Source organism: Bubalus kerabau, chromosome 8 (genome assembly GCF_029407905.1).
Source record: "Bubalus kerabau isolate K-KA32 ecotype Philippines breed swamp buffalo chromosome 8, PCC_UOA_SB_1v2, whole genome shotgun sequence".
Taxonomy (NCBI): Eukaryota; Metazoa; Chordata; class Mammalia; order Artiodactyla; family Bovidae; genus Bubalus; species Bubalus kerabau.
The window spans coordinates 77,086,883-77,100,479 of NC_073631.1; the positions used below are offsets into that span (position 1 = coordinate 77,086,883).

The window sequence follows — 13,597 nt, forward strand, 5'->3', positions numbered from 1 at the left end:
ACCATGGACTGCAGCCTACCAGGCTCCTCTGTCCATGGGATTTTCCAGGCAAGAGTACTGGAGTGGGGTACCATTGCCTTCTCCAAACAACTCCCTAGAATGACATCAGATGTTCTTTTCTGCTATTAAATTTCATGTGCAGAGTTCACTCAATTAGCTTGGGAAAGGAATACAACAAGGATATATATTATCACCCTGTTGATTTAACTTATACGCAGAGTACATCAGGTGAAATGCCATGATGGATGAATCACAAGCTAGAAACAAGACTGCCAGGCAAAATACCAACAACATCAGATATGGAAATGATATCATGACTAAAGAGCATCTTGAGGGTGAAAGAGGAGAATGAAAATATGGCTTAAAACTCAACATTCAAAAAACTAAGATCATAGCATCTGGTCATGTTATTTCTTAGCAAATAGATGGGGAAAGAATGGAAACAGTGATAGAGTTTATTATCTTGGGCTCCAAAATCTCTGCAGATGGTGACTGCAGCCATGAAATTAAAAGACACTTGCTCCTTTGAAGAAAAACTATGACACACCTAGACAGTGTGTTGAAAAGCAGAGATATTATTCTGTCAACAAGGTCCATATAGTCAAGGCTATGGTTTTTCCAGTAGTCATGTATGGACGTGAGAGTTGGACCATAAAGAAGGCTGAGCACTGAAGAATTGATGCTTTCAAACTGATGCTGGAGAAGACTCTTGATAGTCCCTTGGAGAGCAAGAAGATCAAACCAATCAATCCCAAAGGGATACAACCCTGAATATTCATTGGAAGAACTGATGCTGAAGTTCACCTGATGTGAAAAGCCAACTCATTGCAAAAGATCCTGATACTGGGAAAGATTGAAGGCAAAAAGAAAAGAGGGCAACAGAGGATGAGATGGTTAGATAGCATTACCAACACAATGGACATGAATCTGAGCAAAGTCCAGGAGAGTGAAGAACAGGGAAGCCTGTTGTCCTGAAATCCAAGGGGTGACAAAGAGTTGGACATGACTTACTGACTGAACAACAACAATATCTAAAATACTTAATGCATAAACATGGTACTGAAATGCCATATATATATGTGTGTGTGTGTATAAAATATCAATATATTTAGTGCTTAAACTTTGCAATTCAACTTATATATATTAACTTCTACATTACTAACACTTTGTTTCGTTTTCAGAATTTCTGCATGAAATTCAGAAACATGAACAATAGGAAGGAAAGTACAATGACTTTCTCTCTCATAACTCACCATCATTTATGAGAAATACTGATTCCTTATCATTATCCTATCTATAATCAGAAAACTTGAAAATTAAGATTATATCTATAAATAACTCCAATAACTCAAAAAGGTCATTAGTTACTAAAAACAATAGTAAGGAAAAGGAATTGTTGCATCTAAAAGGTTTATACATCTACAAGGTATTTTTTTTTTAATGAGTGCCCAAAAGACATTCAGTATACAATGCTTAATAGTTCTCCTTTCCATCTGAGATAGAAATCCACAAGTAAAGCTTTAGAACATTCCTGCACAAGCCAGGTCCTGCTCTATCTCAAAAAAAAATAAAAACATTTACCAGTTTCTCAAGAAATTTTAATTTTCTATGTTGGCTTTGGAAATGCCAAGAGCTTTTGACCATTTTTTACTTGTATTCAATTTACAAAGCTATTTTGTATGCACTATGGTCTTTTACCCTTACATTCCTTGAGTGACACATTTCCCAGGGCTCCTTACTTTCCACATTTTCTACATGGACAAACAGAAGCTCAGAAGAGTTACTGTCTCATAGTTACATGGTTTGTAGTCAGGAGAGCCGATGAACAGATTTGACATTATGCAACTATTCTACATGTAAAACAACATGGCCACCACATTGACCTTTGCCTCAGTCATTGAAACAGAGATCCCTCAAAATAAGGTTTTCCAATTCTGCTCACACTGTGGTAATAATTCTTGCCCTGCTCAGTTCAGTTCAGTTCAGTCCCTCAGCCATGTCCGACTCTTTGCGACCCCATGAATCGCAGCACGCCAGGCCTCCCTGTCCATCAGCATCTCCCGGAGCTCACTCAAACTCATGTCCATCGAGTCAGTGATGCCATCCAGCCATCTCATCTTCTGTCGTCCCCTTCTCCTCTTGCCCCCAATCCCTCCCAGCATCAGAGTCTTTTCCAATGAGTCAACTCTTCTCACGAGGTGGCCAAAGTAATAGAGTTTCAGCTTTAGCATCATTCCTTCCAAAGAAATCCCAGGGCTGATCTCCTTCAGAATGGACTGGTTGGATCTCCTTGCAGTCCAAGGGACTCTCAAGAGTCTTCTCCAGCACCACAGTTCAAAAGCATCAATTCTTCAGCGCTCAGCTTTCTTCACAGTCCAACTCTCACATCCATACATGACCACAGGAAAAACCATAGCCTTGACTAGACGGACCTTTGTTGGCAAAGTAATGTCTCTGCTTTTGAATATGCTATCTAGGTTGGTCATAATTTTCTTCCAAGGAGTAAGCGTCTTTTAATTTCATGGCTGCAGTCACCATCTGCAGTAATTTTGGAGCTAAAAAAAAAATAAAGTCTGACACTGTTTCCACTGTTTCCCCATCTATTTCCCATGAAGTGATGGGACCAGATGCCATGATCTTCATTTTCTGAATGTTGAGCTTTAAGCCAACTTTTTCACTCTCCACTTTCACCTTCATCAGGAGGCTTTTTAGTTCCTCTTCACTTTCTGCCATAAGGGTGTTGTCATCTGCATATCTGAGGTTATTGATATTTCTCCCAGCAATCTTGATTCCAGCTTGTGCTTCTTCCAGCCCAGTGTTTCTCATAATGTACTATGCATAGAAGTTAAATAAGTGGGGTGACAATATACAGCCTTGATGTACTCCTTTTCCTATTTGGAACCAGTCTCTTGTTCCATGTCCAGTTCTAACTGTTGCTTCCTGACCTGCATATAGCTTTCTCAAGAGGCAGGTCAGGTGCTCTGGTATTCCCATCTCTTTCAGAATTTTCCACAGTTTATTACCCTGCTCACACTGTGGTAATTCTTGTCTTGCCCTAACAGCTGGCACCTAAGTTAAAAAAGTAAAGAAGCACTTTAAAAGGCTTCAAGTTAGTAACTGGCAAGAAATGCAACAACATTGCAAAACAAATTCCATCAAAATAATAAAAAAAAAAGCTAAAGCTCATACTTAAGAGTTAATAGTTTTATTTCTACAGATAGAGGAAAATCCATAAGAAATTATGATAAAATGCTGACTCTGGCATACTTGAAAAATCAATAAAAAACATTTAATTTTCAGGAACACGGGATATTATGATGATATCAGCTTCATTACTTCCACAGATTTAAATGTGCAAGACTTTTGGGAAGAAATGACATTTCATTACAACAAAGTTTCCCTTTGCTCCAACAATATGCTGAATGCCATGATATATAGACACTGAGTGCTTATGGAGGATTACAAACAAATAGCGCCTTTAAAGGGAAATCTCATTTCTAGAGAAAGGAGACATTTCTTGTTTAAATATCGATTTTCCACATGAGGACTGTTACTCCTGTTTTAATCTACACTATTCTGATTAAAATATCCAATTTGCTCTTTTTGTGTTTGATTATAATCATTTCTATGCTGTCATTAGCCATGGTAATAGCAATTAGGGACAGGGCTTGAAAACTCATAGCAATTCCAGTTTTAACCATGGAGGCTTAATGGTTCTAAACATAACAAGGAAGGTATGCAATATCAAATGTGAAAATGAATAAAACCAATAATCAGCATAATAGGATAAAGACATTTGACTTTTCACACATATGGATATACAAACACAAATACATGAAACATTGGGAATTACTGAAATAGGTTAACTTGGAATGTTTTAGTCACTAAACCCCAAATGCTCTAATGCAGATTGCCAATAGCATGTTCCTCAAGATCCTGATTTAAATACTAATTAGCTGTTTGCAATTAGTCCATTAATAAGCTTAAAAATTGAAGTATTTTCCTTACTTTCATTTAGTATTGATGTCATAATACTATCAGATCAGATCAGTCACTCAGTCATGTCTGACTCTTTGTGACCCCATGAATTGCAGCACGCCAGGCCTCCCTGTCCATCACCAACTCCCAGAGTTCACCCAGACTCACGTCCATCGAGTCAGTGATGCCATCCAGCCATCTCATCTTCTGTCGTCCCCTTCTCCTCTTGCCCCCAATCCCTCCCAGCATCAGAGTCTTTTCCAATGAGTCAACTCTTTGCATGAGGTGGTCAAAGTACTGGAGTTTCAGCTTTAGCATCATTCCTTCCAAAGAAATCCCAGGGCTGATGTCCTTCAGAATGGACTGGTTGGATCTCCTTGCAGTCCAAGGGACTCTCAAGAGTCTTCTCTAACACCACAGTTCAAAAGCATCAATTCTTTGGCACTCAGCCCTCTTCACAGTCCAACTCTCACATCCATACATGACCACAGGAAAATCCATAGCCTTGACTAGACGGACCTTTGTTGGCAAAGTAATGTCTCTGCTTTTGAATATGCTACCTGGTTGATCATAACTTTCCTTCCAAGGAGTAAGCATCTTTTAATTTCATGGTTGCATTCACCATCTGTAGTGATTTTGGAGCCCAGAAAAATAAAGTCTGACACTGTTTCCACTGTTTCCCCATCTACTCCCCATTAAATACTATAAACATGCAAAAAAGAGTAAAAGAAAGTATCACCTTTATAAACAACTCAAATAAAAAGCAGTAGCTCATCTTGAGAAGTTAAGAATTGTTCTGGATCAGTAGAAAGAGACAGGTACAAATTACATGGAAAATATTCATTTAGCATCTCTTCCTCAATATTTTCTTTGTTAGTCATGGAGAATGATCTACCAGACTGTTGGCCTGGCTATGATTTACCCAAGTAGGTACTATTTACCAAAACCCTAATCTTTGTGTTTCTCCCTGACTCTGATGACAACTAGAAGTTATGGCTAAACAATTCTTCCTTAGTTTCACAAACTACAGTTTGTTCAACAATTTATCCTGTCTTGGACTTGAATTTAGCTTGCTCCAGGCACATGGTATGAAAATCAACCTCTGAAAGTATTGGATCACAGAATCAATAAGAGAGTCTGGTTCAATCACTCGATAGAGGCCTTGGCTTAAGAAAGTCTTCACGGAAGCTTCTGTGATGACAGCAGGAGCAAAAGAACTCCTTGAAGTTGCATATAGTTTGGTTTATCTCTGGCCCCAGCTGGTTTCTATGCCAGAGTCAGAGATAAATATTCCATGTTTAGGTCCAGGGCTTTCCACACACCCCACCTCTTAGTGGTGCCCTGATATGCTGGGAGGAAATTAAACAACTGCATTTGTTATTCAAAGATGGGCCCTGGATAGTGTAAGTTACATTAGTACCACTGCTTTATATGAGCTCTGCAGCTCTTATTGAGGAACTTAGCTGAGCTCTCTTTAAGGAGCATGACACACATGGAAGATGCCAGAGATATGCTCAAATGGCTTAGATGAACCTCAAGTTCAATTTTGATATTAACTGCCAAGGGAATAGAAATTCTGAATAGTTCTGCACATCCTATATAACATAACTAAGTGTTGTATGAAGAATGAGCATATCTTATCTTAGTGATAGTGACTGCTTCTTTCCTCAACTGAAACCTGTATAAAGTTATATCTGTTAAAGGTCATGTCATGGGTTCATTCAATAGCTATTAATTGTTATTATGTCTCTGTAGACTACAACTGGTAAAAAGCCATTAAATTATACTAAAAGAAAGAATTTTAGGTGTATAAAAATGTCTTATGGAGACTAAAGGATACAGATTCAATCAGGCCTCAGAATAAACCTGTAACCAGGGATGCAAATACCAACAGAACATGGCTCATCTCTCATTTCTACCTCTCTGCCAGAGTGCACTATAATTCTAACTCATAAAATACCACCTTTCCTTTTTTAAAAGTTCACGTGGTAGGACATAGGTAACAATATCTCTGAGGTTTATAGATCTTCTATTGAAAAGACCAGCTAGGCTTAAATCCTGATTTTGCATCCCTATCAGGAAATCCCAGTTGGGCCCACTTGGTTTAGTTGCCCACTTCTAAGCATGCAGTAGAGTCAAGTTATATAAATATACACCCCTGCCTTGGGGGAAATTGTTCCTAATATGATAGTAGAGGAACTGTGCAGACAAATAATAATGATAGGGACTTCCCTGGTAGTCCAGTGGTTAAGAATTCACCTGCCAATGCAGGAGACACTGCAGGGTTTGATTCCTGGTCCAGGAAGATCCCATGTGCCTTGGGGCAAGCAAGCCCATATGCCACAACTACAGAGCCTAAGCATCCTAGAGCCCGAAGCCACCACAACGGGAAGCCTGCACACTGCAACTAGAGAGCAGGCCCTACTCACCGCAATGAGAGAAAGTCCACATACAGCAACAAAGACCAAGAGCAGCCAAAAGAGTAAAATAAATAAAAATTTAAAAATTAAGAACATCATAATAGCACTAAAAGTTACATGACACTGCTCTTGCTGGGCCTTTAAAAGGAAAGACAAGGGCTGTGATTCACACTCCAAAAACAAACCCGTCAATTTAGTCCTGTGGCAGAGCTTCAGACACTGAATTAGTTGAAGTTTTATGGCTCTATTTTCTTTAGAAATGGTGTTGTTTACCTTATTCCTCAAAATCAGACTTAAAAAAACTGTATGAAAATCGTAAGGAGATGATGCTTTGTTGTTCATTTGTTTATTCAAAGAACATTGATACTTGCTGGGAACCCCAAAAGAACTTAATATTATTACAAAGAATAAGAGGAGGTACTTCCCTGGTAGTCCAGTGGCTAAGACTCTGAGCTCCCAATGCAGGGGCCCAGATGTGATCCCTGGTCAGGGAAGTAGATCTCACATGCCGCCACTAAACTTGCTGTATGCCACAAGTAAATGATTCCATGTGCCGCAACTAGGACCCAGCACAGCCAAATAAAGAAAAAAATTTTTTAAGTAATAAGAAGAAAACCGGATTTCAGCTGGAGCTGGGCGTTTGCGTGTGTTAGTTGCTAAGTCATGTCCAACTCTTTGTGACCCCATGGACTGTTGCCCACCAGGTTCCTCAGTCCATGGAATTTTCCAGGCAAGAATACTGGAGTGGGTTGCCATTTCCTTCTCCAGGGGATCTTCCTGACCCAGGGCTCAAACCTATGTTTCCCACATTGCTGGCAGATTCTTTACTATCTGAGTCACCAGGAGCTGGACGGGTAGTTTTAAAAACACCTTTTTTAGAAAGCGACATTCAAGCTAAGACCTGAGAATGATGAGGAACTTAACTGGGTGAAGAGTGGGAGGAAAGAGATGCAAGCAGAGGGTGTTTTAAATGTAAAATTCAACAAACGTGAACCAACAATAGTGGGAGCTGTAAACATTAAATCCAAGTTAAAACAATCAGCTAGAGAGCATATTGAAGCACATAAGTGATGTAGGAAATATGATGTATTATCCTCTACCAAATGGTTGTTTAATTTTTAATTACATTCAATTACCACAAATATTTAATTAGACACAGGTGGTAATACAGCATCCCATTTTGGTTCCCAGTTCCAAAATATTATGCGTTTTTGTCTTCAGTCTACATGTATATATACATATTCATAGAATGCTAGTGAGTATAGATTTAACAGCCTGAAATAAAGCTTTCCAAGAATAAAAACATTCTGATATTGATAAACAACTGCCTGATTCACAGTTCCCAGTCTTGTGTACAGACCAGCTGTGCTGTTAGTTATCACTTTTGGCATGTGTATAACAACTCTTAGCTTTATTCCATTTCCAGAGATTCTCTACTTGTCCAACCAAGTTTAAAAACACATGTTTTGAGTTCTGGGAAGATGGCGATGGTGACAGAGTTTTTGAATCTCCTTGCATTCTCCATTAAAGGAAAAAAAAAAGCAACTAAAATAGAGAAATCAAACCCCACAGAAAATACCAACAAGAAAAATAGGTGGAATATATATGTAGAAGATCATGGCATGGTCCTATCACTTCATGGTAAATAGATGGGGAAACAATGGAAACAGTGATAGAGTTTATTTTCTTGGGCTCCAAAATCTCTGCAGATGGTGACTGCAGCCATGAAATTAGAAGACATTTGCTCCTTGGAAGAAAAGCTATCACAAATCTAGACAGCATATTAAAAAGCAGAGGCATTATCTTGCCAACAAAGGTCCATATAGTCAAAGCTATGATTTTTCCAGTAGTCATATATGGATGTAAGAGCTGGATAATAAAAAAGGTTGAGCACTGAAGAATTGATGCCTTTGAACTGTGGTGTTGGAGAAGACTGTTCAGAGTTCTTGGACAGCAAGGAGATCAAACTAGTCAATCCTAGAGGAAATCAACCCTAAATATTCTTTGGAAGGACTGATGTTGAAGCTCCAATACTTTGACCACCTGATGTGAGGAGCCAGCTCATTGGAAAAGACCCTGATACTGGGAAACACTGAAGGCAGGATGAGAAGAGGACAACAGAGGAGGAGATGGTTGGATGGCACCACCGACTCAATGGATATGAGTTTGAGCAAACTCCAGATAATAGTGAAGGACAAGGAAGCCTGGTGTGCTGCAGTCTACTGGGTCACAAAGAGTTGGACATAACTGAACAACTGAAGAACAACTACTCATTTGTAGCCCCACATGTGAGAAAGTATGGACAAATCACGACAAATAAAAGACCTGTGTATCATCAGCAACAATGTGGAAAGAAGCAAGGAGGTGCAAGGGGACCTCAAACAGTCAGTAGTACTCAGAGGAAAGGATGAGTTGGTTGAGCACTCCAGCTGAAACTCCAGTCATGGAATAATTGCAGGGGTCCACTGAGATGTCTAAAGTAGCTGAAGCCATAATGATGCCATGAGCTCTCCAGACTGACAAACTGAAAATCCCTTCTTAGCTAAATCCTCACGTTAAAAAGAGTCAGCCTGAAATAAATTCAAATGGAGCATGACCTCAACAGTATGAGTGAAGAAAAGAGAAGGTCCAAAGTAAGTAGGGGAGGAAAACAGAGTCTGGAGATCTCAGAAAATAAGAGGCCATATATCTGAACATTATACCAAAATAACACATCAGGGACAATATTGTTCCTGCTCATCCCTGTGGCTCCATCCCTTAGCATAATTCCTGGTAGATATAGAAACTGGTATAAAAAGTAAATGGTTTCTAAGAATGGGAGTTATGATACTCTTTTATCATCTTTAATGTAGTCTGGCTCCCTTAACTTCTGCCCATAAAAGAAATTTTTCTATCCCAGTATCTGAGTAACATCTTTAAACTTATATTTTTTTCATTAGGTAGAAGATATCACATTGGGTTTAACTGAGTATAGCACAGAAAAAGTAGAGCTTTATTATTTCCTTTGTATTCAGAACTGAACCTGTGTTTGTGGGGAGTTTTAATAATCAATCAGTGGAACCTAATAAAGAGAAATTTCACTCAAGAACTGATATAAAGATACAAAAAGGATGCATCAAATACCTTATGCTTTTGCAATAGTTGTTAAAGATTTTCCAAACCAAATATTCCACAAAATATCTCATACCAAAGTTCTTACTAGAAAGGACTCATTTAATTTCTTCTGGAAGTATCCTGATATGGAGAGGCCCAGTATCTTTGAGATCCTCAGTCAAGTTTCAACAATCCGTTATACATGGGTTCAATCTAATAAGCCTGAAGTTTCAGATGCCCTTCTGATAAGCAACTATTTTATCCTGCAATTATTACTTAAACAAGTAGTGGCCGAATTGGAATCAGAGAATTTAATTTCTTGAGTTGCTGTGGTTTTATTGGGCTAAAGGTAGGGGTGATTGCACTAAATAGATTTTTTAAAAAGCTCTTTTCTGAGTACCCTTCTCATAGTAGCCATGCTATTAACTTCATACAATTTTAGTGCAGCGCTTGGATTGTAATAGCCTTTGGACACCTGTGCGTTGTAGTGCAAGATGTATTACATTATTATTTGTGACACCCCTCAAATGCCAATTTACTCTACTGCAGATTGCTCTGTGGGCATAATAAATCTTTACAAACCCATCAAAAGTGGCTGTGCTACACACTTCAGCCCATCCCCCCATTCATTTTGCACAGCAGAGTCTATGAAGTGGTTATTATATTATGGTTTCTATTAACCTAAAATTATTGTTAATATTTTATGACACTTGAAGAAACATTATATAGTGAACAACCATTCATCCAGTCATCACAGTAATCATTCTGTCATTTTGTTATTATCACTTTATATTTTGGTAGCACTTTACAAATTTCACATACACAGATGTGCACCTTTTATTTGTTCAATCCTCTCAAAATCTGTGGGATAGAGAGAGCAAATGACGTATATATTTCATTGAAAAGGAGTAAGGGCTAAAATTTTTCATGATTTACCTATAGTCATACTAACAGTATATGGTTGAAAGATGATATTAGCCATATTGATTATTAGAGGACCTCTTCAATGCGGATATTTTAGTTATAGTTTACCTATATAGAAGGGTTATGAAGGAAGGCAAGTTAAGAGGTTATTGCAATAATTCAGGAAAGAAAAAGATGATATTTGATTGACACTGATAGTGATGGAGGACTTTCTAAAAATATTTGCAAACTATAGTCAACAGGATTTGCTGTTACAAGGCATGAACACAGGAAAACATCACAATGTTGGCTTTAAGCAGCTAGAAGAATGTTGTTGCCATTTTTTTTTTAGATGGAAAGGGGGTGGGGGAGGAATATTTTCGAGTGTCAAAATCCAAGAGCTTAGGTTTGAGCTTTTTAAGTTTGAGATACCTATTAGACATTCAACTAAGAATACTGAACACATGGATGGATAGGTAAGTTTGGAGTTTTAATGAAATGTCTCAGCTGGAGATATGCTTTGAGATTCATCATGTAAATACGTCATTTAAAGCCTTGAGACTGAATGGTGGTTGTGAAGATAAAGTGATTTCCTAAAATCCAGATGAAAAAAAGTGTTTCAAAAAGTAGGAGTGATCAACTGTGTTAAAGATTGCATTGTGCTAAGTCAATTAAAAGCTTAGAGTTAAACATTGTCTTTCCCAGCAGAGAAGTCCTTCATGTGGTGGACAAGAGCTATTTTGATGGAGGGGTATGTACCAAACACTGCAGTGATGTCCAGAGCATGAGAAGTGGAATGAAGGATTATAGAAATTCCCTTAAAGGTGTTTGGCTAGAAAAAAAATGTGGCAGAAACTGGAGGAAAGTAAGGGGTCAAGCGAGACTTTTTCTTCTCTTTTTCAAGCCAAGAAAAATAACAGCATAATTGTATACCATTAGAAAATGCAAGGGCGCAGTAGAAGTTGATCATGCAAGAGACAGAAGAAATATTAAAGCAAAAGTCTAACAAGCAAAAGGAGATATAGTCCACTGTGAAATAAACAGGTTGGTAACAGACAAGAACATAAAACATTTCTCAATAATGTACTGGAAGAGGCAAAGAATCTGGATACACGTGCAGACATGTTGACATATGTAGCAGTAAGAATATATGGAAATCCTCTTCTAATTGCTTCTATTTTTCTCAGTGAAATAGGATGCAAGAACATTACCTAAAAGTGAGGATGCCAGAACCATACTATTTCAATTACAATTGCTTCACAGTCTATTTCCCCAATATTTTTTATCTTTTCCACAAATTTCTTGTTCTGTTTTCTAACTACAGTTTTTGGCCATATTCATACATTATTCTTTAAGAGGACCTGTACTATCAGCTTTTAAGTTTCTAACAACAAAACAGTGTCGATTGGAATTAAATATATGAATTTGTACATAATTGACATCTTAACAATATCATATCTTTCCAGAAAACTGTCAGGGCTCTCCATTTATTCTAGCTTCATTTTACATCCTTTGATAAACCCTATTAGTCTTATTCCTTTGTTGTCGAGTTAAATCCTGGGTATTTTATGGTTTTGCTTTTTTTTTTTTAATGTGAATTCTCCTCCTCTTATCTCATCCTATAGCATTTAAACTAAAATGTTTATCACTTATATAAAGGAGAGCTAACAATTTCAGCAAACTAGCATTTTTTTGTGACTTTGGGCAATCTCTGTCTCTGCATCTGGGAAAAGAATAAATAAACTAAATGACCTCTGTAATTTTAAGAAATCTAAACAGAAAGACACTAATATTATTCCTATTTAACTTACTACCTAACTGAGTCTCAGTTCAGTTCAGCTGCTCAGTCGTAACTGACTCTTTGCAACCCCATGGACTGCAGCACCAGGCTTCCCTGTCCATCACCAACTCCCAGAGCTTGCTCAAACTCATATCCATTGAGTCAATGATGCCATCCAACCATCTCATCCTCTGTCATCCCCTTCTTGTCCTACCTTCAATCTTTCCCAGCATCAGGGTCTTTTCCAGTGAGTCAGTTCTTTGCATCTGATGGCCAAAGTATTGGAGCTTCAGCTTCAGCATCAGTCCTTCCAATGAATATTCAGAACTGATTTCCTTTAGGATGGACTGGTTGGATCTCTTTGCTGCCCAAAGAACTCTAAAGAGTCTTCTCCAACTCCACAGTTCAAAAGCATCAATTCTTAGGTGCTCAGCTTTCTTCATGGTCCAACTCTCATACCCATACATGACTACTGGGAAAAAAAAAAAGCACATAGCTTTAACTAGACAGACTTTTATCGGTAAAGTAGTGTATCTGCATTTTAATATGCTGTCTAGGTTTGTCATAGCTTTTCTTCCAAGGAGCATCTTTTAATTTCAAGGCTGCAGCCGCCATCTGCAGTGATTTTGGAGCCCGAGAAAATAGTCTGCCACTGTTTCCATTGTTTCCCCATCTATTTGCTATGAAGTGATGGGACCAGATGCGATGATCTTTGTTTTTGAATGTTGAGTTTTAACCCAGCTTTTTCACTCTCCTCTTTCGCTTTCATCAAGAGGCTCTTTAGTTCCTCTTTACTTTCTTCCATAAGGGTGGTGTCATCTGCATATCTGTGTCTCATAATTGAGTCTCAGAGTGTATAATTTACTCAACATCATCCAGTGGATAATGACAAAAACTTATCTAGTTTTTGGTAACTTGAAAACACTTTTCAACAGACAATACTTGGATATCTAGAGCTGAGAAGCAAACCACTCCAAACTATAGTGGCTTAAAACAAAAACAACCCATCTGCTTACAATTGTTTGGTTTAGCAACTTAGCAGAGCTTCACTGGGGGAAACTGTCTTTGCTCTGTGTGCAGCTGACTGGACTCATTTATGCAGACATAGTTAATTACCATGTTATCTGGAAGCTGGTTGACCCCAGTAGCCACAATCTAACAGCTAGGAGTTGGCTAGTTCTGTTGGTCACAATGCCTTGGTTTTCCTCTACCTCCCCTATAAAGCAGGCTATCTTGGGCATCCCGTGGTTCAAGAGTGAAACCACAATGTGTAAGAACAAGCTTGTGGTCATATTTGCTGATGACCCATTGGTCAAATCAAGTCACATGACCAAGTCCATAATGACTGTGGAAATAACTGGACTAGACAGAGACAGATAAGAGGAGGTGTTTCTCATTTATAATTATTACTATAATAATTTAC

At 38.2% G+C, this 13,597-nt stretch overlaps 1 protein-coding gene across 21 annotated transcripts in view; it reads right to left on the reverse strand.

The window, feature by feature from the left end:
* The window catches only part of LOC129659367 (uncharacterized), a 382,363-nt gene that overhangs the window by 165,668 nt on the left and 203,098 nt on the right, over window positions 1-13,597 (reverse strand). For 5 of the 21 annotated variants that reach the window (XM_055590613.1, XM_055590607.1, XM_055590614.1 and 2 more), the window contains one exon: window positions 12,389-12,646. The exons of 11 other annotated variants lie outside the window; for them this stretch is intronic. In XM_055590613.1, coding sequence (XP_055446588.1) covers window positions 12,389-12,646 — 258 coding nt within the window. Of the gene's footprint in view, window positions 1-4,588; window positions 4,604-8,529; window positions 12,647-13,597 lie in introns of those variants that run through there. 5 more of the 21 variants (XM_055590608.1, XM_055590615.1, XM_055590612.1 and 2 more) reach the window with 4 other exon arrangements.